The sequence below is a fragment of the Pipra filicauda genome, unplaced genomic scaffold (assembly GCF_003945595.2).
Source record: "Pipra filicauda isolate LSUMZ 115617 unplaced genomic scaffold, ASM394559v2 scaffold132_size2486313_pilon, whole genome shotgun sequence".
Lineage (NCBI taxonomy): Eukaryota > Metazoa > Chordata > Aves > Passeriformes > Pipridae > Pipra > Pipra filicauda.
The window spans coordinates 2,111,593-2,139,281 of NW_024103796.1; the positions used below are offsets into that span (position 1 = coordinate 2,111,593).

Here is a 27,689-nt window from a genome sequence, read left to right on the forward strand (position 1 = left end):
AAGCTTTTTCTTATATTTTCAGGAGCTATACTGAGAAGAACAGGTGACAAGTATATAAGAGCAGTTCTCTGACACCAGGAACTCCTTTTTCTTCATTTTTAAAGCACTGTAATTATGGAGCTTGGCTTGCCTTGCAGAGGCCAGTAAGGGCCTGTAGCCCGGAAGAGACCTAATGTGTAAAACCAGCATAATGCCTGAAGTATAAGACTTGCTGTAATTCTAAACCCATTGCATGGTTGCTTTTTTGGTTTGGTGATTTTTGGTTTTGGTGTGGTTTTTTTCTTTTTGGAATGATTGTGATGTGTAATTTACAGGGAAAAATGCACGGTTTACATAGTTTCTAACCTGTTGATGTAACTATTTTGAAATCCGGTCAGTGGTCACGGAGTTTGTTCTTTGATGCCTGGCCACTCTCACTACTAAGGTGTATTATGTGTAATTGTCTAAGGACCATTTATAAAAGAAGGGATCAGTGTGGTGTTTCTCTTGTATCTTGTGAGCTTTGAAGGCTCAGGATTCTTTGTTGAGTGCTGTAATATACTGTCATTCCCTGTTTCTTTTCTGTGGAAATCGATGCTCAGGGAAGAGAGGTGACTTGTGTGTGCTTACCTTAGCTCTAATTTACCCAGCTGTGATGAAGAAGGTTCTGTGATGTGTTGGTATTTCAGGAACACTACTCACTACAAATGTTAATAATCCTGCCTGGTCATTTCTCTTTAATGAAAAAGAGAATTGCAGCTTTATTTTATGTTCTGAGTGTGAAATATATTTTAAAAGCAGTGGAAGCCTTGCCACTGTCTTCAGGAGGGTAAAGATGGATGAAATCTGTATGATTTTTTGTGCTCTATTCCTGCATTTTTAGGTATGCATATATAAAAATTGCTTACCTTGCAACAAGTCTTATTTTTCAAGAAAATTTCAAAATAAACTTCTTCAGGGCTAGAATTCAATAGCCAGACTTTATTCCTGAGCCAGAATTTTTTTCTAAGTTGTATGCTTTAGAAAGTCGTGATGGGTTTTTTGGTGTTTTTTGTTTGTTTTGATTTTTGTTTGTTTTGGTTTGGTTTTTTGTTTGTTTGTTTGTTTGTTTTTCTTTTCTGACCATAGGGCAGTAATTTTATCTCTTCTTACATAGTTTGCTGGACTGATAGAGTTGTCTCTTGCAAGATGGCTTGTTTTCTAACTTTTTTAAAATAAATTCTTTTATCGATTGTAAAATAGAAGTGTCTGTGTATGATTTATAACAACCAATATCATTACAATTTCTTGAAATATGTAAGGAACAAAACTGTTTCACTTACTTAAATATTTTGCACTTTTTTTTTTCTGGCAAAACAGAGTTTGTACCTGTATACTGTGCAGAAGTGTGCTTTTAAGATGCCCAGCACAGCTAGAATTGCAGCACTAACTGTTTTATCTTTGGAACAGTGTTATTCCAAAGCTGGAGAACTGTTCAAAGTATTGATACATAAGACTGACCTCAGTGTTTGCATTTTTTTCAGGCTGACATGCTAGAATTGTTCTTTATTTTTCTGTATTTTAATTGAAGGGGAACTGGAGAATATAGTAGTCACTGAAACTGCAAGAACACCAGCCTTTAAAAAAGTTGTGTGTACTATTTCAGCTTTTACCCGAGAAAATCTAGTTGTAATAACCTTAATTTGAACATTCAGGGAAAGCAAATTAGTCTTCAGGATACAGAAATAGTTAGAGTGGTGTTCTCAGTTAGAGGAAGTGAATTTACGTGAGAGTATGAAAAACACTATTTCCAGTTGAAACTGTGTGCTGTGTGGACTCCAGAAATAACTTGTGTAATACAAGATAGAGGTCAATATTTTATTTAATAATGTTTTTGAGCAAGTTCTTCACTGTTCAGCATCAACACTTAAAAAGAAATTTGAATAGTGCATTGAATAGCTGCAAGCAGAATTGTACTTGAATTGCTGTGTAACTCTCTCCTCTTCATAGAGTCTGACTGAGAAGCTGCTGAAGAAAGAACAGGACTACACCCAGCTAGAAGAAAAACACAATGAAGTATCTGTGAGTAAGAAAAACGTGCAGGCAAGTTTTCACCAGAAGGACCTTGACTGCCAACAGCTTCAGGCAAAGCTGTCTGCATCTGAAGCCTCGGTACAGAGATTACAGGCAGAGCTAGGTGAGAAGGGGGAAGCAAGCCAAAAACTTAAAGAAGAGTTGTCTGAAGTAGAGACAAAGTACCAACATCTCAAGGCAGAATGTAAACAACTCCAGCAGCAGAGGGAGGAAAAAGAGCAGCATGGCCTGCAACTCCAAAGTGAGCTGAGTCAGGTAATGTTCCCTAAGCCTTCTAGACCATCCTATTCAAATGATTCCTTAAGCCATCCCATCAGGGTTTTTTTAAACTACATACATTTTTCTTAAGCACACGCATTTGCATTTCCTTATTTTAAAGAGGAGTAATTAACCAGTACTTGTATTTGAATAAGTATAAAGCTAGCTGGTATTTTAATAAATATAAAATGTTCTTTCTAACATTGCAGAAAATGAAATACAATTGCCTCTTCCCTTTAGAGGAGTAAAGGAAAGAACAGGCAAAAAGAAGAGGCTGTGATAAGAGTGCAGAAATTCTTTGGTATTTGTTTGATATTGTGTCTGAATCTTTTTAGGAGGTCCAGATTCTTCTCAGGAGGAAAATGAGGATAGTTGTAGCCCCTGTGTCATAGTCAAACTCAGCAAGATCCACAGTTATAATCACCTCTCAGCACTTTTTTGTCTGGGAAGGCTAATGTCATTTTTGTCTATCTGTAGTATAATTCCCCTGAGAGGGAAATATCTTACTAATTCTGTTCTATCTGGAACTCTTCTTAAAACTATATGATTTTAATTTTAAAGATTTTAAGGTTGAATGAGCATAAACTTTGTAGCTTATTTCTCATGTTTTGATTTGACTTTTTTTTTTTTACATTAATGGAAGAAGGCTTTAGCTCTTCTGAGACAGGGTTTTTTGTTCACTCTTCTTGTCTTAGAGTGTTAAATGAACTCTTCTTTCATACTACAGCTTTTCCGCTTGTCTTTTTTGGTTGGTGCATTCCCTGAAATAAATGAAGTATTGTCAGATGAGAGGGAGGGCAACCCAGGATACTGAGTTTGCATGACAAATATGGTAACAGACAAATTCTAAGAAGGCAGCGAGGTTAGTTATTCTGGTTGAGGAGGGTAACTGAAGCAATAATGAATTAAGGTTATGAGAAAATAAAATTCAGGTACAGTAACAGTTTCATTTCTAGTAGTAATTTACTACTCTATAGGAAGTTTGAGAAAAGTGAGTCTTTTTTTTACTAGACTGATTGGAACTGAACAGTGCTTGATTTGCTTTAAGATTGAGTAGTGAATATAGTGTGAAAAGCTAGGGTAATGTGAAGTCTTGATAATGCTTCCTTAGTGTGTCTCCACAAACAACTTCTCTTTATGTTGCTGATAGCTGTGAGAGCGCTCAGAGCATACATCCCCACAAGCAGAACATGTTGTTCTGCTGGGTCCAATGACTTATAGAAGCAACACTTTGATATATCATTGAGCATAGAGAAACTTGAGGCCAATTGAATTCTGTTTAATCTAGTTTATCTTTTTTTGGGAGTAATGTGTTAGACTGGGGAAATCCTGTCCAGTCCTAAGATGGAAGAAGTAATATCATTTTTGTTAGTATGACGTACTTCATTTTAATCTTCCTAAAGCTTATTTATTTTAAAGAGAATATTACTAATTTTCAACCCTTTGTCAAGTTAAAATATATTATGTTGCAAGCTCTGTGTGTATAGTTTATCTTGGAAGAACTGTGACTTAGCAAAACTTTGTTTATGTATATATTACATCCCCAGAGTGACTATCCTTCTCCCATCAGTCTTCTGTCAGGGCAAGGGGAGATAATCATATTAGTTATCTGTTAGGAATCTGCACTTGGTAAAACTGGCTCAGTCTGCCTAGGCAACATGTATGACACTTAAGAAACATAGCCAAGAAGCTGAGCTGAAATCTGGCTTCAGCCTGAGGGCGTTTTCAGGAAGAATTTTTGGGGTGGCAAAATCAAGGAGGAGGAAGGTGAGTAAAACATTGCTGAACGAATTGCTATGAAAGGATATGGAGACATGACACATCCTCTGGTGATACCACTGGGGAGGAAGACAGTCTTAAGCAAGAACAAGCTGCTGGACCTCAGGATGTGTTTTAGAATTATATAGTGAAAGAACAGTGGAGGACAAAAAGCCCTTTGTACGTGGTATAAAATAAAAGCCAAGCAGAAACATCTCTTCCTCTCTCTTCCTCCAAAGAAGAGTTCAATTACTATTGTAATGAAAAGACTAAATTTCTCATATTTGTTCACTTAGTGCTTCAGTGGAATTATCTTTTTATGCATGTAGTCCAATAGCTTACATTGACACAGTGAATTCTGCTTATGGAGGTATATGTATAGCTGTTTAGTCAAACCACATTTTCAGAGAATCCTTGTCGTCTTCTCAAAATTCGTTTGCACAGGTGCATGTCTGGTTAAGTTTGTATATTTTAGAATATGACATGGAGGAAGTGATCTTCACAATGGAAGGAAACTTCAGTGATAGTGTTGATTCCAGCACAACAATAGGAAGAGGGTAACACAAGAAAGTATGGACTCCTTCAGTCTTGAAGAAATGCTAATTGTTATTAAATACTGTTGTTGAGAAAATTTGAATCTAATTGATTGTATCTTTTAAAGTCTAAGTATTTTGTTCATGATTTTTTGCATTCTGTAGCATAGGTTAATCCTGGATTTTATGATTCTGTTTACTTAATCTTAAAGTTCTTCAAAAATACTTAACCATGACTATAATAAAAGTAACTTGTGTAAAATATTGTTTACTGATTTCCCCCTTTCCAAGTATTTTCTCCTGGTATTAACATAGCCATGAATAGTTACAATAGTTATTGTGTTGCACCCTTTCTTCAATAGATTTTTTTTACCTCCAGCTCTTGTTTGTATTTTTAGTGAGGAGGAAGTATTTATAATTTAGTGATTCCTGCAAAAAAAGACAAATGTTCTTGATTACTGGAGGAGAGATTATGATCCCTTTTCTTACCCTGTCCTCCTTCTTCTCCTACATCTTTCTTTACTGTGCAGTCATAGTTAACAATCAGCATCTTGCCCACATGTCAAACAGCTTTTCACTCACAGTTTTTGTGGTTGTGGGCAGATAAATAATTTAGCTTAATTTTCTAAGAAAATAAGTCATGGACACATTTATTTCCCTGTCTCCATACCCTTTAACTTTTGCATTATTTGATAACTTGAGCCAAATTTTGACAGATGACCCAAAGGACTTCAGCATTAGGTCCTTCAGTGTTAAATTCTTGTGGAAATGGGCAGCAGGAGAGAGGCTTATGTTCATGCTTCACCCCCCTTAATGCGTGGGTGGAAGATACAATGGTACCACAACCACTGTTCCTTTTTCTGCTCTTTTAGGCAGTCAGCTGGTCAGAAAGTGGTTGCTTGCAGTGATCAGTAAAATTGGGCTGCCTTTTGCTTCGATATTGCTAGGGATTTGAGGAAAGCATGAGGAAGATGTAGGGATATTGAAAGGACGACCTGGAGAAGGTGAACGGTTTGAGGGGCTTAGACCTAAATTCATAGGGGAAGCCAGCTTCGTTCATACTGATACCTGTGGAAAGTTCTTGCTGTACTGCAGGGTCTGATCCATTCTCTGGTTTTGAATTGAGTTAAAAGGTCATTTGTGTGTCCATGAATGTGTTTGTGTAGAAATAGGCAGGAGGTAACTGAGGACCTATAGTGGCAGTTTAAAGTAGAATAAGCTGATTTTATGAAGAGAGCTTTTTAGAACAGTGAATTGTAAAAGGTCATCCTTGCACTTTGAAGATGGTGCAGTACTGCTTTTTGATGACTGAAAAAATCACAAGATGGGTTTACGTGCAGCTGGAAGAGCACATCCCTCTACTTTTTGCTGCTGGAATTTACTGTACTGTAAACCATCAGTTACTATATACACTACAGTGAGGGTTTGTGTATCTCTTCTCTGCAGAGAATGAATGCCATTGATGTAGCCAGGTCAAGCTAAAAATTAGACTCTTACTGTTCTAGCAGAAGAGTATATTGTGGGAGGCAGTGGAGCAAGTAAAGGCATGGTGCTTCAGCCACTGAATCTACAAGAGCGAGTGTGTGAGCTGGATAAGCTGAGACGGCTCTATGCATCACTATTTTACATGATAGTCCTTATGCCTTTGAAGGATGGCCCTCTTTGTGTTTCTGTTAAATCTCTGTAACTCCTTTTGAAGGGCTTCTGTAGATAAATGAGGATGTTTCTGGGTCCTTCCAACCCGCTTCTCTTAGTATTTGTTCATGCTTGTGCAACTGATGCTGTTTCTTAACATTTGTGTATCTGAGGTGTATGAAGTTCATACATGACTTCAGGAGCTCTTCTTTTACTCTGGGTTATGAAAACTTTGGTAAAAATTGCACAGAATGAGTCTAAAATACATCAGTGTTGTCTAAAGAATGATTGGAAAAGTGAATGACTTTTTTGCAGTTGCACAGTAAACTTCTGGAAACAGAGCGCCAGTTAGGAGAAGCGCATGGGCGACTCAAGGAGCAGAGGCAGCTGTCCAGTGAGAAAATGATGGATAAAGAGCAGCAGGTGGCTGATCTACAATTAAAACTTTCTCGTGCTGAAGAGCAGGTAGGGGTTTTTATGCAGATTCTATAGTTTGTTCTGGTTCCGGTAGTATGTCTGTACACACAGTTGAGGTGATGTTGCAGTTTATAAAGTTTGTCCTTGTGGGAATTTCATTTGACTAAATCTGTCAAAGTCTTGTGGTAAAATTATCAAAATATGTTTAAATGCTGCTTGTCTTTACAGATTTTTGTAAGGCTAAATGCTCATCAGATGCATTTGTGTTCGTGGTGCTTAACAAAAGAACAAAAGTTGTGCACTTTGCACTCCTGAGCTTTGTCTACGGATGTTGTGAAAAAAATACTTAGGTGCACCTAAGCCCCTATGGGTAGCACTGTGTGTACATATTTTTGTGTGATAAAGCCCTACATGAAAAAAACTGAACATGGCACTGCAGGTCATTGATAGTTAATAATCTGTGTGGAGTGGATGGGCAGAAAATACTTGTTTTATTAATTTTTATTTGTTTTAATGAGTATCTTGTATATGTTGCTGATTTTCTGCTGGCTGTATGGGGATTGGCCAAATATCTGAATGGTATGTTTTCAAAGCTTTATAGCTTTTTTGTTGCTAATTTGCAAAGCCTTGACTAGTGTAGAAGTGGAGAGACTGCTAAACTGAAGTTGCTACTAAAACTGTCAATAATAGTAATAATAATGTTGTTTTACAGGTATCTGTATTATCAGTCACGTTACGTCTTAACAACTATTGGAAAAAACATACTAAAAATTTCTTATGTTTTAGATTTTATGGGAGCTAAATTACATCTGATAGTTGTTTTATAGTTCTCGCTTGTGATACAGAATCTCACCTATTAATAGTAATGAGCACTTTGATTAGATTTTGATTAACTAGCATTACAGATTACTTTTATACAAATTTTCAAATATCCATGTTTACACTAAAATCTTCTAGAATTAGAATGAACATTGAGTAGTACTGGCATACTGAATGGTGCTTTTTCCATTCGTTGGTCTAGTTTGTTTGGTATTTGGTTTTGGTTTTTTTTTCAGCTAAAGGAAAAAGCAGCAAATTCCACAGAATTGCAACATCAATTAGATAAGGCAAAACAACAGCACCAGGAACAGCAGACGCTTCAGCAAAATACAACAGCAAAACTACGAGAAGCCCAGGTAACGTAATTATGTATCCTCATGTGAAAGTGTATTTCAGGGTTTCATTATTCTAAATACTTTTTCTCTGTAAAAGTGATTGGCATGAATTATGCTAGTTTCAATAATTTAACTTATAAATTTAGAACAGAACATACAGAAAGTGTTTAATAAATTTAACCAACATTTTATGCATTAGAACTAACTTTTAAGATCCTTATAATTAAGGAGGTTATTACATGATTTTCTAGAATGATCTGGAGCAAGTACTACGACAAATTGGAGATAAGGACCAAAAAATTCAAAATCTTGAGGCTTTGCTTCAAAAAAGCAAGGAAAACATCTCTCTGCTAGAAAAGGAAAGAGAGGACTTATATGCAAAAATTCAAGCTGGTGAAGGAGAAACTGCAGTTCTTAACCAACTACAAGAGAAAAACCATGCATTGCAAATACAGGTAAGAACTTCAAGATTTGTTTCTTTTCTTGCATTCTCATTATTGAGTCTTGTTTCCTTTTTTTTCCTATGTCATCAGATATGACACTGATCTTTTCTATACTGTTCTGTTTCTTTAATACTTACTTTAAAGATCTTACTGTAAATTTCACAGGACTTGTGTTTTGGTGACTTCCTTGCTATCAACATAGGGAAAGGAATTCCTAGATGTTTACTGTGTACATATACTAGTAATATGCTATGCATATACAAAAGTTGTTGGATATATATATATACATATACGTTTGTTTCACTTATTTTAAAAAGAGGTTTAATTCCTGCGTTCAACACCAAAATTCAGTTTAGCCTGCATCTATTGTCTCCTTAGTATCTTGTTTTTGTTGCAGTAAGGCCAAATTGACAATTCCCTTTTGCTTCTAATTTCAGTTGATAACCTATTTAAACTCTAATATAGCTTTTCTGTAATAGTTCAGGAAAAGAAATGTGATAGCATTGAGTCTCCAGAGCCATAATAAGACACACTAAAATTAATTTTTTACTTCTTTGGACATACTGTTCCAGCCTTCTCACATTTTTTTTCACTGCAGGTAACTCAGCTGACAGAGAAGCTGAAGAATCAATCGGAAAGTCATAAACAAGCCCAAGAGAATTTGCATGAACAAGTGCAGGAACAAAAGGCACACCTAAGAGCTGCTCAAGATCGTGTGCTTTCCCTGGAAACAAACATCAGTGAACTAACCAGTCAGCTAAATGAAAGTAGAGAGAAAGTGTCACAACTTGATGTGCAGGTAATGGAACTCTCTGTTTTCTGGTGATGTAAAATCCTGGTTGTGATATCTGTATTCTCTCCAGAGAATGTACAAAGCCATTTGGGAAAAATTGCATTTTTCTACTAAGAGATAAATGAAGTAGAATAAGGTAGATAAAATTGAAGGAAAACGAAAGTGGAATCATAAAATTTCATAATTGCGTTGAAAAATCTTTCCTCAAGCATCACTTGTATTTGTAATGTTTGGCTGCTCAAAACCCTGCTCTTACCAGTCCTGGATTCTGTGCACCAAAGTGAAAAATCTGTCAAGTCACTGAGATCTTGGGGTTGCCTAAAATTTCCTATGCTGATGTCTTTTGTCAAAAACAAAACAAAAATTGTGGGCCACCTTGTTACCAATTTAATTTACTAAATAAGGAAACTCCCTGTTATGGACTCAACATCGACTCTTCTACTACTAAATGCTGTTTAAGCTACAAGCTGCTAATTATGTTCAGCTATTTAAAGGAAAAATAAGATTTGATCAGAAGTTCTTGCATCAGTACACCTGGAGCAGCTAGTGTTGTTGTTGGATCGATACACTACAGTGTTACTCAGTTTCTGAACAGACCTAGAAACTTCTGATGAAGCTTTGTGATGTTTTGATGGGCTTCAGTACACTATCTGAATTGTTTTTTCATTACATTCACATTAGAGCTAGAACTGAATTATCTGTGGACCATTGCAACTCTTTTTAAGGCAATGTGAGCTTTCTTACAGTCTTCAGAGATGTAGCATTTATATTAGGGAGAAAAACAGTAAAACACAATTGCAGGTGACCCTGAATGTTGCCACACTGCACCAACACCATTGATACCCACCTTCTAAATTTTGTTTGCTGATGTTTTGAAAAGAGAAAGATTGCTCCCTAACAGGCAGGCAGGAACAGAAAAAGATTCTATGCACATGGAAGCACATTTTAGTTGTTATTTATTCTTTTTCCTTTTAAAACTTCTGGGGGACCTTAAATGAGCATGTAGTTGGAGGTTATCAAGGTATGCATGGGTGTGAATACAGTACGTAAATTACATTGTTCCTTGTTAGTGGTAAAAATATTTTCCTACAATTGTACATAAGTGGAACTGCTGTGTTTTGTTTTGTTCTTTTTTTTCTTTGTCTGTTTTTTTTGGCTCAAAGTAAGAACTCACTGTGACTTAAAATCCTGATACTTATCGAAATTTCTAAAATCTTTCTTCCTTTTTTTTAACACTTAACACATGAAAACTGCTGATTTTATTATTAAACTTACTGATGCCTGTAAAAAATTACAATGAGCTATGGTAAGAAAGGTGTTTTAGTGAAATACAATTTGTCTTTCAGGTAAAAGCAAAGACTGAATTGCTACTTTCAGCCGAAGCATCAAAAGCTGCTCAAAGAGCGGATCTCCAGAACCATCTGGACACAGCTCAGCATGCACTGCAAGATAAGCAACAGGTTATAAGCAACATATAAAGTTTCTATGTTACCTAAAAAACTGCTTAAAAACTTAAGAATAGTCTGTTTGCAAACTAAATAAACATGTGAATATGCGTTTGGACATGTGAATATGCATTTGGAAATGATCATTTAGGATATTTTAACCACATGCTATACATTCAGTTCTTTTTGCTGTAATCCAGACCAGATATATTTTGCAGTGCAAAGAATTTACTTGGGAGTCCACTCCTTGATATAGGATTAGGGTTCAGAACTTAAGCTGTCCGTAAGTATTATTGAGGTATTATTCAATTCTCATGTGTATGATATGAAGATTGTAGAATGCACTGAATACAACTGAAAACTCTTAACTCTTGCTGCTGACTCAGATAAATTCCCAATCAGATGCAGGTATTCAGAAATAATTATCTGTCTGCCAACTGACACAAAAACTCAAAAGGCTGTTGTTAAAATTACGTGTTTTAATGTGTGGTAATCCTAGTGAAGTATTCCACCAGCTGTTAAATCAAATATTTGCATTGTTAGAATCAGTGTTCTGTGATCTCCATGGAAATATGAGCAGATGCTAATATAGCATCATTTTTTAGCATGGCAATGTAATTAATTGCTGTAAACAGAAGACAACCTTTTGCAGCCATTAAATAATTAATTAATAACTAAATACATCAGCTTGGTTGGAGGGCATGTAGCTGTCATCATAGTGGTTACTAGGTGAATGTATCCATGTCTCTTGCAGAAATTATTTGTTTTGTGTTGAACAAAATGTTTTGAAATCATCTCTGGTATGTGGAGAACTGACCATTTCCATGTTATTGGCTTTCCTCTTCTGTGGTGCTTGATTTCATGACAAACAAAGACAGCAAAAATTTTATCTAAGGTTTTGTAATGTTATTTTCTAGTTACTGTTGTACTAATTTTAGGATCTAGTACCTTTATTACCTACAGTTCCTCTTCCATTTACAATTAGAAACACCTTTATTAACATTTAGCCCACAGCCTGTAAAGTTTGAGAGGAATATTGAAGCTTTAAAAGAATTTTTTTCAGTGTAACGAAGGGAATTTGTGCATGTGTTTGTTTCCTCTCTCAGTTTCCTGCCCCTCAGAATAAAAAAGATTATTTTCCTTTTTAATTTGAACACACTAGATCATTTAAAGCATATATGATGTTAGTAATTTTCTGAAGTTATTTCAAAACTTACGACCCTTGTATTTTTATTTTACTCAGGAGTTAAATAAGGTCAGCGTTCAGTTGGATCAGGTTACAGCTAAGCTGAATGACAAGCAGGAATACTGTACTCAGCTGGAAACCAGTCTTAAAGAGTACAAAGAAAAATGCCTTTATTTAGAACAGAAAACTGAAGAACTAGAGGGACAACTTAAGGTTTGTATTGAACACAGTATCTGAGCTTAGAGAAACTGATCTCTGCTGTTTGGTAGCATATGACAAAAACTGTGCTCACATTATGGGGAAGGATTATATCAATATTATATCAAAATTTTAGGTTTTCTTTCTCACTAATGTTTCCTGATTCACCATTTCATCCTGTTCTCCTCTTCTTCCATGCTAGCATATCACACTAAGAAGATAGACCTAGGACATTGCCACTATACTGTCATTTCCTTCTATGTGTGTGCTTCTATCAACCTCTGCGCTACCTGGAAATTTTTATGTGAGGGAACATGAATATGTCCCAGAATTAGAGTCTTCAAGTTCAAACTAACACACTTCACAAGTGGTAGCAGGGAATATGTGTCACACTGGTTAGCCCAACCTAACACCACCTATCTGGTTTAATTTATCTCTAAAGCCTTTCATTATCTTCTACAGAGGCTCTTTAGCAAGATTTATTTATCACTATTTTATCTCTAACTTGATCTGGAGTTTTGCACTTAGCTCTGAAATCAGTTTTTCTTTTGCAGAACCGTTTGGTGTTTTGATATACTAGTATTTTCAGTTAAGGATATGGATTAGTCCTAATGCTTGAGAGCTTTAAAATTTGGGCTTTGACCTTTGTTCAATATTTGTTAAAAATTCTTGGTAGTCAAAATTCACAACACATAAAAGCATATGATACAGGGATCTTGGAAGCAATGCAGAACTGGTTTTTCAGTGTTGTCTGTCTGTTCTGAGGGAGATTAGTAGTCTTTATGCTCAAGACTGAGTTGTGTGTTTTTCCTAGCTTATGAGCTCTGTAGAAGAGAATGAAGATTGTTTTCCCCATAGGAAATTTCAAATCCAATGCTATTAAAAAATAAAGCTGTCATGCATTTCATTTTCAGCAAAATTATTTTGTGCATCTATTTCTCCTTTTGAACACTGGGGTTTTTTTTCTACCTACTTTCATTTGTGTTTTTATTTTTCATTCTTTTGCTAAAGTTTCACAAGTAGCCAAGAGACACAAATGCTTGGGAGGAATACAGAGCTTGCTTGCATATGATTTTATTAGGTTTCTGGTAGCTGAAGTGTGAAACTGAGCAGGGTTTTTGATGCTGTCCACAGGAATGCATTCTATGTAAATTCTTGGCATCATCACCATTCTTTGAGATTATTCCAGTTGAATGTGTGGCATTTAAAAAAGTAGGAAAGAAATAGAAAGCAAAAAGCCCTCAGGAATTTTCTTGGAGAAACTTGACCATTTTGTTTTATGGCCACTGTGTTCAAGCAGAAGTCCCTGTAAAACAGCCAGTGTGTTGAAGAGTCTAAGCAGTGCCCATTTGCTGAAGGCTCCTCTGTTCTTTATACTCCACATGAGTGACCAAGAACTTTTGGGAAAAATAACACAAGAAAAACCTCTTCTAGGTGAGCATAGGGTTTCTTCACAGCTGTAGTCTGTGTCTTTGCTTTTTCTATGAAGAACAGCAGAGTTATGATATGTAAATCAACAGTCATTTGAAACTGCTGAAAGTACTCAGTAGTGGCTGAAAACATGGCCCCAAAGCTGAGCACTGGGTATGACCTTTTTTTGTATAGGTGTTTTGGATAGCCTCCTTAAAGATTACAGCTTTTTATCTATTACTTTGCAGTAAAATGCTTGTTTGACCTTTAATTTAAACATGGTTTCAGAATGTTTTACCAGAACAGTTCTGGAGGAGCAAGAGATTTGCAAGAACTAAATAACAAACGATAAATAGCAAAGTGATGAAACAGGTAGATGATATGTGAGAATTGTGACTGCTTTCTACAGTAAAGACTGTCTACAGTAAATGCTGCTCATAGAATAGATGGCTTCTGCATTTAATTACTATTCTTATTTTGTTGGTTGTGCTCTGATGACTCCAGCTTTTGATTTTTTTTTCTCAGAAACTTGAAGCTGACATTCTTGATGCTAAAGCAAGTAAAGAACAAGCTCTTCAGGAGCTACAGCAACAGCGACAGCAATCTACAGAATTAGACCTCCGAACAGCAGAACTGAGTAAACAACTTGAATCAGCAAGAGAAGCGTATGCATTTCCTTGTTCTAGTCCTTTTCAAAGTCAGACATAAAGCTGGAGTGGTTTGGACTAGAGTGAAAATTTTCTGCTTCTCTCCTGTGATTTCATAAAGTCATAGATAAGTGCTGTTCTGCTACAAGAACTGAGTTTTACCTCACCTGTTTTTTTCACTCCATCTGCCCTATTACCTCTGATTCTCTACAGTTCTTCAGTTTATTCACCGTGCTTGTTGTCAGCTAAATATCCATAGCTCTGTAACGTTTTTCAAGTAGAAAGTTACAATTTCTGCATAAGCAGCAAAGGGGTCGTTTCCTTTCGTTATAGTTGAGGAAGAAAGATACATCTGAAAGCTAGTTTTTAGAGTTGCATGACATAATGCCCATGGATGAAAAAGATATGCTTTGAAGTAGTTGTACAGTTTATATATTAAGTAATAGATATTTATTGATACAATATTTAATGATACAAAAAAAAAGTGAAGAAGAAATTTTAAAAATATGTTTTTTCTCTTCCTATTTACAGGATGTCTAATGCTAAATTGGATTTGCAGAAGCAATCTGAGGCCCTTGACCAAGCAAACCAACAAATTTCAAAGCAGGAGGAGGAGAAGGCCAGTCTGAAACAAAACCTTGAGAAATCAAATCAAGATACAAGTAAACAGCTTAAGGAGTTAGACTGTAAACTGCAAGCGGCCACATCAGAGCTGCAACAAATGAAATTAGAGAAGGATACTCTGTTAAAGGATCTTACAGATACCAAAGATAAGCTCTCCAAAAGTTCTGAATCCTTCAAAAAAAGAAAGGAGGATTTAGAAAAAGAAATTAAAAAAGGAAAAGTAGCTATGGCAGAAATGGTTAGTAGATTCTTTAATTAGACATTAAGTTTGGTGTATTTACAGTCTGATAAAATGATTTTGCTTGCTACCTGAAAACAGTGTAGATATGATGACAATGCATGGAAATTAACTACTGTAAGAAAAAAAAATTGTGATTTTTGGTAGTTCATATGCATTTCCTACCTTACATTTTTGTCTGGATGTTTACTGTAGTAAACATCAGTCATAGCACATGACAGGATCCTTTCTTCCTACTACATGCCTTTAACATAGTGAAGAAACTAAATGGAGGCAAGTGGTGAAACAATTTGACAGGAAATGTCCTCCTTGAAAAAATATATCAGCCGTATTATAACAACACAAAGTTACGGAATCTTTGCTAAAATACCATTGTATTGAAGATGATGTTATTTTTCTGAGGCCATCTGAGTCTCCTTTTTGAAGTCATTGTATATAGAACTTCCTGTGCACTTGTCTGGACATGCTGGAAAGCTGCATACTACAGGCAGAGAGAGTAACATCATCTGAATGCCTAGATTAAGGTATTTTCAGAGTACTAGAACTGTTTGAGTTTCAGAAAGATCTCACAAGTGGTGGTACAAAAAGTGCTTGACCACTAGGGCAACCTATTATGATAAAGAAAGTGAACTCTCACTAGCTTTAAAATATACCTCTTTTGCCTTGTTGGTAATATGAATGGGCACTACATGAATACGTGTTTTATAGATGCAGTTGTTCCAACACCCTTGCCTCAGACACGGTAGGGGAATCTTTCTCATTCCCTTCTCATCTTAAATGTCACCATTCCCCAGAACCTGTTCAGAGCTGCTTTTATTTTTGTCTAAAAAAAATCTGCTCCTAGTTAAAAATAAAATTTTTTCTGTTACTCATTCACCTTTTAAAGATAAGTTCCTTTATTTGCTTTTCTTAGTTACTGCTGTTTAAATATTTGTTTCTCCTAAAAACTCAAAGGATTTTCTCCCCAGTTGAGACTTGAAGTTAGGTTTCCAGATTCTGCTTCATATTCTGTAGTCCCTTAAAGGCTTGCCACTCTTTTTTATGTGTAGTATTCAGGCTTAACATGTAGTTGTATTTGCATGCAAGTCCTGCAAATGTACTTGCTTGTGAGTTTTAGAACATGAAGGAATTTTGGATCCTGAGGAGTGTGATGAGCCTACTGCTTTCCATAAGAAGGAGAAGGGCTGCCAACCACAGCTTCAAACAGGGAGACTATCTCTAATCAGAAAAACTCTTTGGCACATGGCTGGTTTTGTTAGTATAGGGGATCAGCTGTGTTCAGCTTAGATTTGCCACTTAAAGTTTTGAGAAGTTTTGAATTGAAAGTATGTCTGCAGCTGAGAAGGATTTCCCACTGAAAATGAAAGCATTATTTTTCAAGGCTTTGTAGATCCTGCAAAAATACTTGGTACTTGGTCTTAGAAACTAACAGGAATATTTCCTTGTCTTATATTTTTTAGGAAAAATCTTGCCAAGAATTAAAACACCAGCTCCAGATACAAACAGAGTCTGTAGCTAAAGAGAGGAATGAATTGAAAAACTCACTGGAAAAAAAGGAGGGGGTAAGCTGTCCACTTAGTTTCAAAAATCTACAAACCAATATAATAAATGTTTAAAAGATGCATTTTCAGTTTCACATGGTGGGACTGATGAGAACTGAAGAGGCTTCAGTTCTCAGATTGTAACCTACCTGGGGAGTTGAAATAAGATGATAGTAAAAATTTCGTAGATGGTAATATAAAGCTTTAAAATACAGGTTGTAGTCTTAGTTTTCTGTGCCCCACATACCTTAGCGGGGGATTTTAGCTCTTTATGTTTTTTCATTAGTGAAACAGTTACTTGATATTACCGTGTCACCATTTTTTGTTTTTAGTTCCATACAATAAAAGTTTTTATCTCATATCCTTAGATCTGTTTTATTCTCAGGCTTATTCAGTATGTTCTCTGAGTGGTTGACAGGACATTTTTAGGTATCCTTCAAGAATTGAATTGCTTTTTCAAACTTGTGTAAGTCACTTGCTCGTGACTACATAAGAACCAAATGTATTTCTTTTTTGAAGATGAGCATTCAAACTGCAAAATCATGTAGTCCAGCTGGCAGCCTGAAGGACAAGTCTGCTTTCATGGATATCTTTACCCAAGCTGTCATCTGTTCCCTAAAGGAATAAGAAAAGATATGATCAGTGGACGTAGTTTGGTGGACTGTGATGGACTCTTACTGTCTGAAAGAGGGTTTAGGTGTATGCTGGTGTGATGGTAATTGCTCTGTGACTACTGCTCCTATTCCCCTGGCTCATCTCTGGTTCAACAGAAGCACCATGGTGCTCTGTGTAAAGTGCAGGAGGATGACTTTGGTATATGCTGCACAGTTGGCAGCAGGAGAACCCAAAGCACTGCTGGTGTGAGAAAAGTTGCCTCATCTTAATTTAGAATGGTTAAAAAAGAGTGCTGTTGATCTATGAGTAATAAATAGGGAATAACAGATTATTTTAATGTGTTATGGTAGTTCTTAAAATCTTCTTGCCAATGTTCAACTGTGTACCTCTTAAGGAGCAGTGGCACTGTGGGATGGTCTGTTTCAGTGTACCGCATGTACAAATAGTCATTTAAATAAAAATTATCTACAGTTATTTAATATTTTTTGAATATAGATTTCTAAGCAGTTGTCGATAGACCTTGATTCAGCACGAGCACAACTACTGGAAATCCAAGGCCTTCTGAAGGACAAAGAAAAAAGTGAGCAACACCTCCAGGGAAAGCTGAGAGAGTTAAAGGAATCTTTTGAGCAGAAGAAAAAACACAGTGAGACACTGCAAGCTGAATTAAAAACTGCCCTTTTAGAAAAGGTAAGACTATCCTCTCTTACTCCTATGAGAAAGTGATTGTAAATTTCTCTGATAAATACTGAAGTTTTTATGTCAATATCTTTCTGATAAACTGTGTTTGCTGTAGTCTTGTTGGAAATGATAAGGTAAGGATGTGGAAATGAGGTCTTCAGATGCTGTTGCAGATAGAAACAGCAACATCAACACAGTAATAAAAAGAAACAGTGCTGAAATATGAATTCCATAGGAATTGAATTTCAATAAAGTGATAAAATTAGCTAGAGTGTGGTTTTTTGCTCTGGGAGCGGGGTATGAGGTGAGAACTGCCATTTTCTTGTAAAGCAGTAGAATTTTGTGAGAGTATTTTAGACAAACTCTGCAGTGTTTTAAAATGTCCGTGGCAGTTTAAACCAAGTCTTCTCCTATTATACAAAAAGAATTTATCTTGGTGACAGTATGAAACTCATGAACCACAATGGAAAGAGTTCAAATGTCTTATGACATTAGGGAATGTTGTGCTGTATGCCATGCACTGTTAAATGTGGCTCCAGCTTTGGCTGCCCTGTGCTACATGGTCATATTTGTGCTTTAGGCAGCCTGTGGAAACATTAGGTCTTGGTGTTGTGGTTTGACCCCAGCCATCAACTAAGCACCACAGAGCTGCTTGGTGACTCGAGAAGACAAATGCCATCACTCCAAATGTCCCTCCCCTTCTTTCTTCTTTCACCAGCTTCATATGCTGACTGTGATGCCATATGGTATGGAATATCCCTTTGGTCAGTGGGATCAGCTGTCCTGCTGTGCCCCCTCCCAAATCCTTGTGCACCTCCAGACTCCTTGCTGGAGGGGTGGTGTGAGAAACAGAAAAGGCCTTGGCTCTCTGTGAGCGCTGCTTAGGAATAGCTAAAACATCCCTGTGTTATCAACACCAACACAAATCCAAAGCACAGTGTCATACTAGCTGCTGTGAAGAAACTTAACTCTACCTCAGCCAAAACCAACACACTTGGAACATTATTAATTTTTAATGTTAGATCTTAATGTGTTTCACTTAGTCTTTTACAACAAATTAAATTTTGTTGTTTAATTAGGTAGGAGATATTACTGTAAAATCACAAATATTAGATTACCGAACTGCTATTTCGTAAGAGGAAAAAGATTCTCATCTTGCAGTAGAAATGCAGTTTATCGAAACGTTTAAGCTGGCTTTACTGTCTGTAACTTTAACTAAAACTTCCTATGCTTATGTTTCAGGCAGAACTGGAGAATAAACTACAACAGCAGTCTATTTTGTCAGCACAGGAGCTTAAAGCAGAGAAAGGCAAGCTAGCAGACTTACAGAAGGCCCACGATAAACATAAAGAAAACATGGAGAAGCTGCAGCTGGATCTTTATGGGAAAGAATCTGAGCTGCTGGCTACCAGGCAAGACCTTAAGGTACTTGCAGTCATTTTAATGTCATATGTGACTTAGTAGATGTTTATATCCATTTTGAAGACCAAGAAACAATGCAGGAACTGAATAGGTGAAAAAAATCTCTTCTGCTATTTATAGATTTTAGTGCTGTTCATTCCCTTCCCCTGGGACAGAGGATATCCTGAAACTAATTGAAAGCCAAGCGTATTTGCTAGTATACCTGAAATATCCTTGCATTTGTGCAAGGTGATTTAGTTTTATATACCTTTAAGAATTATTTTTTTATTTTGCTTTTTCTTGTTATATATTGTTGCTTTCAACTAATTTAAACAGTGTATCTAATTACAGCGAAGTCTGTCAGCATGTGAGCAACTGCTATCTTCTAAATGATTTAACTAGAATATTCCTGGCTGATTATAGATGTTGAGAGATGTCAAACTGATACAAACAATAGGTTTAGAGACCTGCCTGGAATACAAGTGTCTGAACTTAGTCCTTGAAGTTTTTGCTATTCCTAAACTGAAGTTACCTCATTTTGTATTAGTGTGCAGTGCCTTCAAAGAGGTATTGCTGAGAGTTGAGCCAGTCAGCAGAGGTGTTTTTTGGCTTTTTTTTCTGGCCCTCTCCTTCACGTCAGTATTAAGCTCCAGTTAGTCCCAGGACATACTGTGCTGCAGAGACTGGCTGTCTGCTGGCAAGATTTGTAGCTTTGGCACTTTTCACTCCAGATGAATCCCACTGCAGCTTTGTCAATGAACAACACCGTTGTTCTAGGCTCTTCTGAAGTTTATGGAGAGAAATAGATGCTTTGGGACAACAGATCATCTGATCTGCTTTAGATATCAGCTTCTGTTTGCTTTGTTATGTATAAAGGGAGCTTGTGGTGACTGCTTAGATTTCATTGTCGCCTGCTTGGATTTTATTGTTCCCTTTCTCCCAAAGGTGAGCCTTTCAGCCCCACCACTGAAACCCTTTAAGGTCTTGTGGCTGTTTCGCCCATGTGAGCTGTGGAGCCCTAGCCGAACTCCAGCCTTGGGTTATTTTAAGAAAAAGAGAAATAGCTCCTTTACATATAGGCCATTGCAGTTTTCTTAGACTTACTGTAGTAAGTCTAATAATCTTACTGTAGTATTATATTACCTGCCACGTTTCCCTGAAGGTTATAGAAGCTTTATTTTCAGAGCAACATAGTTCAATTGCGATGTTAAATTGTGAAGAACTTCAGCATGATTAACAAGCAATGATGGTTTAAACATACTCTTCCTTTTGCTTTGTTACTATAGCATATGTATGTCTGTGAGTTTATTTCCTACAATGCATTTAAATCAGCATTTGGTAATGCAGTGACCCGTAGAAGCATTGGATGTGCTCAGTAACTAGGGTTTTTTGGTGGGTTTTTTGCTTGGTTGGTTTTTTTTTTGGTGTAGTTTTCATTAAAATATTGCAAAATAGTGATGCAAAAATAGCTCTGAATAAGTATTATTATAGCAGCTTGATAACCTCTAATTCTGGCAAGTATAAGATAGGACAGTAAGCATCCCACATGCCTTTAAACCTCATGGGGATGGTAGCAAGAAAGAGACAGAACATCTTTGCAAAAAGGTAAAATAAGGTGATGGCAATGGGGAAATGATGTTTAAGATGAGCAGTCAGGTAACTTGATGTATTATGTAAGTCTTTGTGGAGCCTAGAGATTTGGGTCCTAAGTACTGAAGTGCTGTACGAAACTTGGAGGCTGTTTGCTTGATTTTAAAAGTGTTTTAAAAGCCATATGTTAATGAGGATTAGTGATGTCTGATTGCCACCACTTTTTTTTCTGGAAAATATAGAAGAAGGAAAAGGTGGGGAATTGATCTTTAGTCATGGCTGTGCTGCCTTACTGCAGTATTAAGCTAAAGAAGCAGTGATAACTTGCCTTAGAGGACCACAAAGGAAAAAGCACATTCAGACAGCCTCAGTGTGATGGTGCTAGTCTTCATTGCTGAATATCAAAATGCTACTTAAGTCAGAAGAACTTTATGGTAGAATTTCATAGTACTATTCAAAATGAGTTGTCTGCATGATGTTTTGCCTTTGTCAGGTTACTTCATAAAAGTAGCTCATTTGAGCCAGAGCGGTGCATTTTGATTAAAGTTTGGAATCAAAGCTGATGGGTGGGCTGGGCTTAGATTGGTTTTAATCTTCTTAGTGGGCAGTAGTAGAAGTTTTTAAAACTTGTCTCTATGTAGAGTCAACTTGGGAGTCTTTCAGTGCAGGATTTTTAGCAGAGCTACAGACTCCCTGCACAGCTGTATTGAGTCAGTACAGTCTGAAGCCCAGCATTGTCCAGAACAGACGCAGCCAGGCCATATTGTGAGATCCTAGCAATGCTACGTTTTCTTTAGTTAAAAATACTAAAAGGGAAAACTTAAATATTCTCACGTGGCATAGCACCATGCTGTTGGCGAGGCCAAGGTTCCAGGCGTGAGTATGGATTATGAAAAGATGTAAAGCATGTGTGTGACAGGAGTAGGGTGGTCTGGTTCCTGGTTCCTAGGAGGGCATGGCAGGAATTGAGCTGTACACAGAGCACCATCTGCTGGCATCTGTTGGGAATATCACTGCTGGGATCGATGGCTCATCTCTGGCTGGGAGACGGAGGTGAGATTGAAAAGGGAGCAAACGGTTCGGGGAAGTTTTGCACTTGGAGGTAACACCTTTGCATGAGAAAGAGCTGCAGAGCGGGTAGCTGCTCTCTGGAGTGCCATCAGCACGGCTGAGCCCGAGCTTCTGGTTCAATAACAGAATGTCTGAGCTACGTAGCTCTAGCCAGATGCAAACTGTGAAGCTCTTCAGTCCTTCAGAGGGAACAGGAGAAGTGTAACAAAATCAGTAGTGGGAATGTAGGTATACATATTACATATGTATGTTTTATGGATACTATTTGCTGCAGATTTACTTTGGTTTAAAAATGTACTGTCTCTTAACAGTAACTACACAAACAGTTTTGTCTTTGTGACTGGAAAAAGAAATTGGGTAGGATTTGAGTGCTAGTAAAAGATATAGTTTTTGATAAAAAAGGACACATATAATTAAAAAAGAATATCACTAAATAAATTTTTTATATAGATACACATATTTATACAAATATATATGTGTATGTAGTCACACAAAATATTTTTTTATGAAAAAGGCATTTTTTATATAGAAAAGTTAATTAAAATGTGGTAACTGTTATTTTTGCCTTGATTTTGAGTCAGTACAAGGATACTTTCTGTGAATCTGATCTGCTGAGCTTTGCCAAGTATCCTTGAGTCTTGGCATTTGTCCTTTTTGTAGTCAGACCTGGTTTCTTCCATGTTCTCAAAAGAATGTGTCTTTGTCTCCAGTACTGGCATTGCTGTCAGTATATATTTAGTGAACATTCTGGAACAAGATTCATGCTGCCAAACCTCAGTTCTGTAAGTCAGGAGCCTAAGTTGCATACAGTCAAACTCTTCTTCTTAGGAAGTGAAGAGAGATCAGGTTAGCATCTGTGAATAATTTAATGTCTGTCCTTGTGAACTGGGATCAGGGAGCATGCAGACTCAAATGCTGATTTGTACACTTCATATAGGTGGACTCTGGGTCCTTCCACCCCACTAGAACCAGTTCTGATGTTGCCACTATAATTTGCACCGTTACAGCCCAAGTTATAGTGAATCAGGCTGTGATATTTCCTTATATTTTCATTTATTTAAACTCTATACCAGTCAATCTAGCATTTTTATTTATTTACAAAAACAAGCACCGATTGACCTCTTTTGTTCTGTACCTGTTCCTTATCTCAGCCTAGGTATAGACATAATGAGATAACCTGTACACTGTAGACACTTTGCAGGGGTGGGTTGAGAGAGAAATACCCCCTGTGTGAGGCTTTTAGTCTGAGTGTCACTACCCACTTCATCCAATTTCATCATCTGGTGCTAGCAGATTGAATGTAACCACATTTCTTCTGCTGGAAATTTGAATAAAAGCTGTAGCTTTATTATGTTTCTTTCTAAAACTGCAGAAACTGTTGGGTTTTCCCGTGAAGATGTTATATGATGATGCTAGACTTCCTATGCTTTCTCAATGGTAGGAAAATATGGTATTCCACTGCCCACAGTGGAGGAAAGAGGGGTAATTTTGCTTTCTGAAAGACTCATCCTGCTGAAACCTTGAAACTGCAAAAGCACCTCATATTTTGCTTACAAAAAATTATGAGTCAAGACCTTGCAAAATGTTAAGTAGTGAACTGTAATAGCTCAGAAAGAGAATAATTTGTCTGCAAATTAATTTTAAAAGCCAGTGTGAGCTTTTTAAGAGCCAGGGGTGTTGTTGAAAATGCTGTTGAATCAGCAGTGTTCCATCATCGCTGTTTCAAACTAAGTCTGAATTGTACAGGCGAAATACTTTAGATATTACAAGGGAGGGTCATAAGGCATCAGAAATCAATTAGTTTTTAAATCAACGTGGGAGTAGCTAAAGCATATGCATAATTGAATGAATTCAAAGTTGTGCTTATAGTTCCTTTTAAAATCACTAACCTTCAACAAAAGGTTTGAACAAGATTTAAGTAAGAGCTTCAAAAAGAATTGTGTTTGTCTTGAAAGAATTTAAATCCTTACTGCTGCACTGAAAACATTAAACTTGTTACTAATAATAAGTCTCTTCAGCTCACATTCTATATCTTAGCGTCAAAAATTTCCACAAAATACCAGTATTCTGGAGGAGTGGAGGATGAGTTTGTCTGTTGTTTTGGGGTTTTTTTTAATTGGTTCTATGGGAAGAAAAGCTCTACTAGTTTTTCTAGTAGAACTAGTCCTTACCTAAGATAGAAGGTTTAAAAAAATAAACACCATAATACTAACTCAAGAAGAACCCCAAAGCTTGACTTTGCTGTGAACAAATAGAATGAGCTTTGGCTTTGGGTGCAAGTTTTGGGTTGTTTCTTGGGATTTTGTGACCTGTTTCAGAGAGATAAATCTGAGTTCTTTTTCTAGGTAGTGGAGAAAGTTGAAGGCAAATGAAGATATAATCTGTAGATTTTGAATGGAAGTTTAAATTTCATGTTTAAAATGCTGATACAGCTGAAACCGTGAAGCCTTTTTTCCTGACATTAGCATTTTTACCTTGTATATTTTATTTCAGGATTTTAAAAAATTTTACAATTGTCCTAACACTTTATTAAGTCATTGGTAAAAAATAGTAGTGAATTACTTTTGAAATTTTCACCCTGTAACTTCACTGCTTCTTAAGTAACAGCTGTCTAGAGTTATAGAATAGTTGATTTGCCTAGATAATAAGGTAAATTTGTGTGAGGAAATTCAAGTTCACTCTCTTTTTATCAGTCACCTTTTGTTCTCTGCCCTTCTGCGTGTTTTCACCTTTTCTCTGTGGAAGGGTGCAAGCTGGAATATGTATAGCAAGATATTGCTCCTGGAAATGATGGTGGGATAATTTCTTTTTACTTAGGGTAAACTTGTAAACCAGAAGTTTCTGTAATCATGCTTTGTCAACATTTGAAGCTAAATCTTGCACTCTAAGTAGTAATTTTTCCACCTGGAAAATGTTTAAGTGGCTGTTTAGTATCTGAAACTCTTATACTGACAGATAATCTGCAGAACTCTCTTTGTAATTAGTCCACAGAAGAAAAACTTGCTCTCGCTCAAGAAGAATTAGTTTCCAGCAGAAATCGAATTGCTAGCAATAATCAGCAGATTCAGGAACTGAAGAAAGCAAAGTCTGCGCTAGAGCAGGATGCATCAAAGAAGGAGCAGCAGCTGGGTGAGAAGACCAAAATGTTACAGGATCTTCAGAATGACAGGGTAAATGCCTCTGTCTTTTGAAATCTTCACACAGACACATCCATCCCATGCAGACACCCTTTATTATTTTCTATTACATCTTTAATTTGAGAGCATAACTCTGTTGTAGTGCATAGCAATGACAGTTTTACTGAACTTCTGGTGAAAAGACTTTTAAGAGACAGTTGTAGTGAAATTGGTTCAAAATAGGCTGCTAATTTGTTCTAAGTGGTCAGACAGGTGGGAAAATATTATTAGTTCTAAATCTAAAACTGCAAATATGCTGCTAATTGCACTACAAACTGTGGATAGATATGTGGCAGTCGTTTCCTTATAATAACAAAGTCACCAAGTAGGTTTTGGGCCCTGGATGTTTTTTGATTGGTTGTTTCTTTTTTATTTTGTGAACTTGGAAGAAGTAACTTTTCTACTATTTTTTATTTCTCTTCAAGACTTTGAAAGAAAAAGACTTGGCTAATGAAAAATGTAAAACAACAGAGCTCCAGGAAATAAGGAGTAGACTTGAAAAAGAAATTGCCAAACTGGGTGAAGAGCTTAGAGCCTGCAAGCAAGAATTTCAGAAGGTACATTGAGACAAACTGAGTCTTCTTCATGTGTTTGGTTATCTGATGAGAAATATGTGCCTACTCAGTAGATATTATCTGGAATGGCTTTGCAAAGGTGGTTGCTGTAAATATCGGTATTACAGGTAAGGGAACCAAAGCAGAGATTTCATTGAGGTTCCTCAGCAATGACGTTTTGATTAGTGATAGTCCTTGAGCAGCGGTGCACAATGGGCCAGATGGAGCACATAACTTGTCTTAGCTTCAGGATGGGTTTTATGTCCTGGCTTTTCTTCAGTTTCACTGTAAATCCACTCTGCATACCCTTGCTTTACCATTCTGAAATGAAAAAAAGATGTCCAAAAGAGTCACGACTGTGACGTTTTCCAGATATTCTAGGCACATCTGGTACTTCTCAAGGATGTGTGGTAGAGTTGAAACTCCCCTAATGTGCTGTGGTTTCTTAAAATGTCTTAAAAAGTCACAGTTGGGGAAGAAACAATGTCAGGAGCCTCACAAAAGACAAACTTCCAAAATCACAACAATCAAATGAGCTCTGTAAAGGGTAAAAGTTGAGTGGCTTTAATTAAATAATTTTTAGTCTTCAGTAACATGAATTGTTTCTTGCCACAGTCTACATAGCCATTTTTTAGTCTCTATAGAAACGAACACTCCTAAAAGGCTGTAGTTTGTATTTTTCATAATATAGTCTTAGTGGTTATATTTGCATCTGTTAAGTACACAGAGCTTAAACTGCTGCACAAGTATAAATGCAGGTATATTCCCTATGCATTAATAAAAAGAAAATAACATAGTAACTCGTGAGTTTCAGATGTTCTTTTGTTCTCCACTGTTTAGAAAATGGTCTCTTATTTTTAGATAGTTTGTACTTTGTTTCTCTTAAGTGATCTGTGCTTGGGGAAAGGTATTCTAGTTCTTGTCATTCCTAAAATCTCTATTCTAAACAAGAAATTTTATAAAGATGTATATAAAATGTGTGCACACCAATGACAGCTTAATAGTAATTTCTTAATCTCCCTACAAGGAATCAGACTGAAACAGTAATTGTCTCCTAAAGATTTATATTCTGTTTCCCATCTCCTACCAAGGAAAGGCTGTATATGTATCTGTAGGGCATCCCTTGTTCTGGGGATATGTTCTCTTCTCTGGCTTTGGTTTGGTTTTAATTTGTGTTGTGAATTTTGATTTATGGAAAACTGTTCACCCTTGTTGGTCTGTTAGTACCTACATGTTTGGCTGTGTAATTTTAAGGAAAATAATTTCTATAAATTTAACTAACTATTCCATTTCAGGATTTTTTGTGTTCAGTTACAGAGGAACAAGTAAAACCATTATTTAAAACCAAGCATGTCATCCTGCTTACTTGAAACATAGAGTAATTTTTTATATATTTAGGATTAACAGAAACAACTTTCTTCCATCAGCATTTGGTTTTACATTGTCATTATGATGTTTTTGACCTCATTATTGCAACCAGAGAACAATGTGAAGTAAATTTTAGAACAGTCCCTAGAAAATGACAATGGATGTGTCTTTTCAAAGAACTGCAGAAAACAATTCAGCAGATCTTCCTCTCTGCTTTAGTAGAAACTTGCATTAAAATTATTTAAAAAAAAAGAATGTTGATCCTAATATAGATATAAGTTTAAAATCTTTGATCATGAAAATCACTGATACCTTGTTATATAAAATCGTCTTTTCTTCCAGTGATAAAACTAAAAATTATTACTGTCCTCTCCTAGGAAAGATTTGCAGTAGTTTTAAATTTAAATCCATTTATACTTTCTGTGTTACTACTTTAGCATTAAACTCTGTATCCTAACAGGAGGTGACAAATCTCAAGGATGCAAACCAGCTATTGATTCAACAGAAATTAGAACTGCAGGGCAAAATAGATAGTATGAATTCAAGTCTGGAACAGGAGAGAAAAACCCAACAAACTGTCAAAGATGAGCTGAAAAAGAGAGAAGAGGAACTGAAGAAAGAATGTGCTGAAATTGAAGCCAAACTGGTTAGTATGTTAGAGAATATAAGACTGTTGTTTTGTGAACATGCCTTTGGATTCTTCCAGGGACAGAAATGAAGCAATGGGTTGACTTTAGTTTCACATTACATTAATTTTTAAATGACAAGATCAAAAATCTTTAAGGCATTTATAATGGTGTAGGAAAATTCAGTGAGATGACAGCCTTGTCAGTAGAGTTTGTTGAATAAAAATAGTGATTCTATTACAATAAGATTTTTTGCCTCAATTAAATGTAGGGAA

At 36.4% G+C, this 27,689-nt stretch overlaps 1 protein-coding gene across 2 annotated transcripts in view; it reads left to right on the forward strand.

Annotated features, from left to right (window-relative positions):
- Positions 1 to 27,689, forward strand: part of EEA1 (early endosome antigen 1) — a 74,109-nt gene that overhangs the window by 36,304 nt on the left and 10,116 nt on the right. For both annotated transcript variants that reach the window (XM_027732239.2, XM_027732240.2), the window contains 15 exons: positions 1,969 to 2,307; positions 6,552 to 6,701; positions 7,709 to 7,828; positions 8,059 to 8,262; positions 8,849 to 9,049; positions 10,390 to 10,503; positions 11,732 to 11,887; positions 13,808 to 13,947; positions 14,461 to 14,791; positions 16,252 to 16,353; positions 17,443 to 17,637; positions 18,871 to 19,053; positions 24,675 to 24,860; positions 25,292 to 25,423; positions 27,249 to 27,434. In XM_027732239.2, coding sequence (XP_027588040.1) covers positions 1,969 to 2,307; positions 6,552 to 6,701; positions 7,709 to 7,828; positions 8,059 to 8,262; positions 8,849 to 9,049; positions 10,390 to 10,503; positions 11,732 to 11,887; positions 13,808 to 13,947; positions 14,461 to 14,791; positions 16,252 to 16,353; positions 17,443 to 17,637; positions 18,871 to 19,053; positions 24,675 to 24,860; positions 25,292 to 25,423; positions 27,249 to 27,434 — 2,739 coding nt within the window. The remainder of the gene's footprint in view (positions 1 to 1,968; positions 2,308 to 6,551; positions 6,702 to 7,708; positions 7,829 to 8,058; positions 8,263 to 8,848; positions 9,050 to 10,389; positions 10,504 to 11,731; positions 11,888 to 13,807; positions 13,948 to 14,460; positions 14,792 to 16,251; positions 16,354 to 17,442; positions 17,638 to 18,870; positions 19,054 to 24,674; positions 24,861 to 25,291; positions 25,424 to 27,248; positions 27,435 to 27,689) is intronic.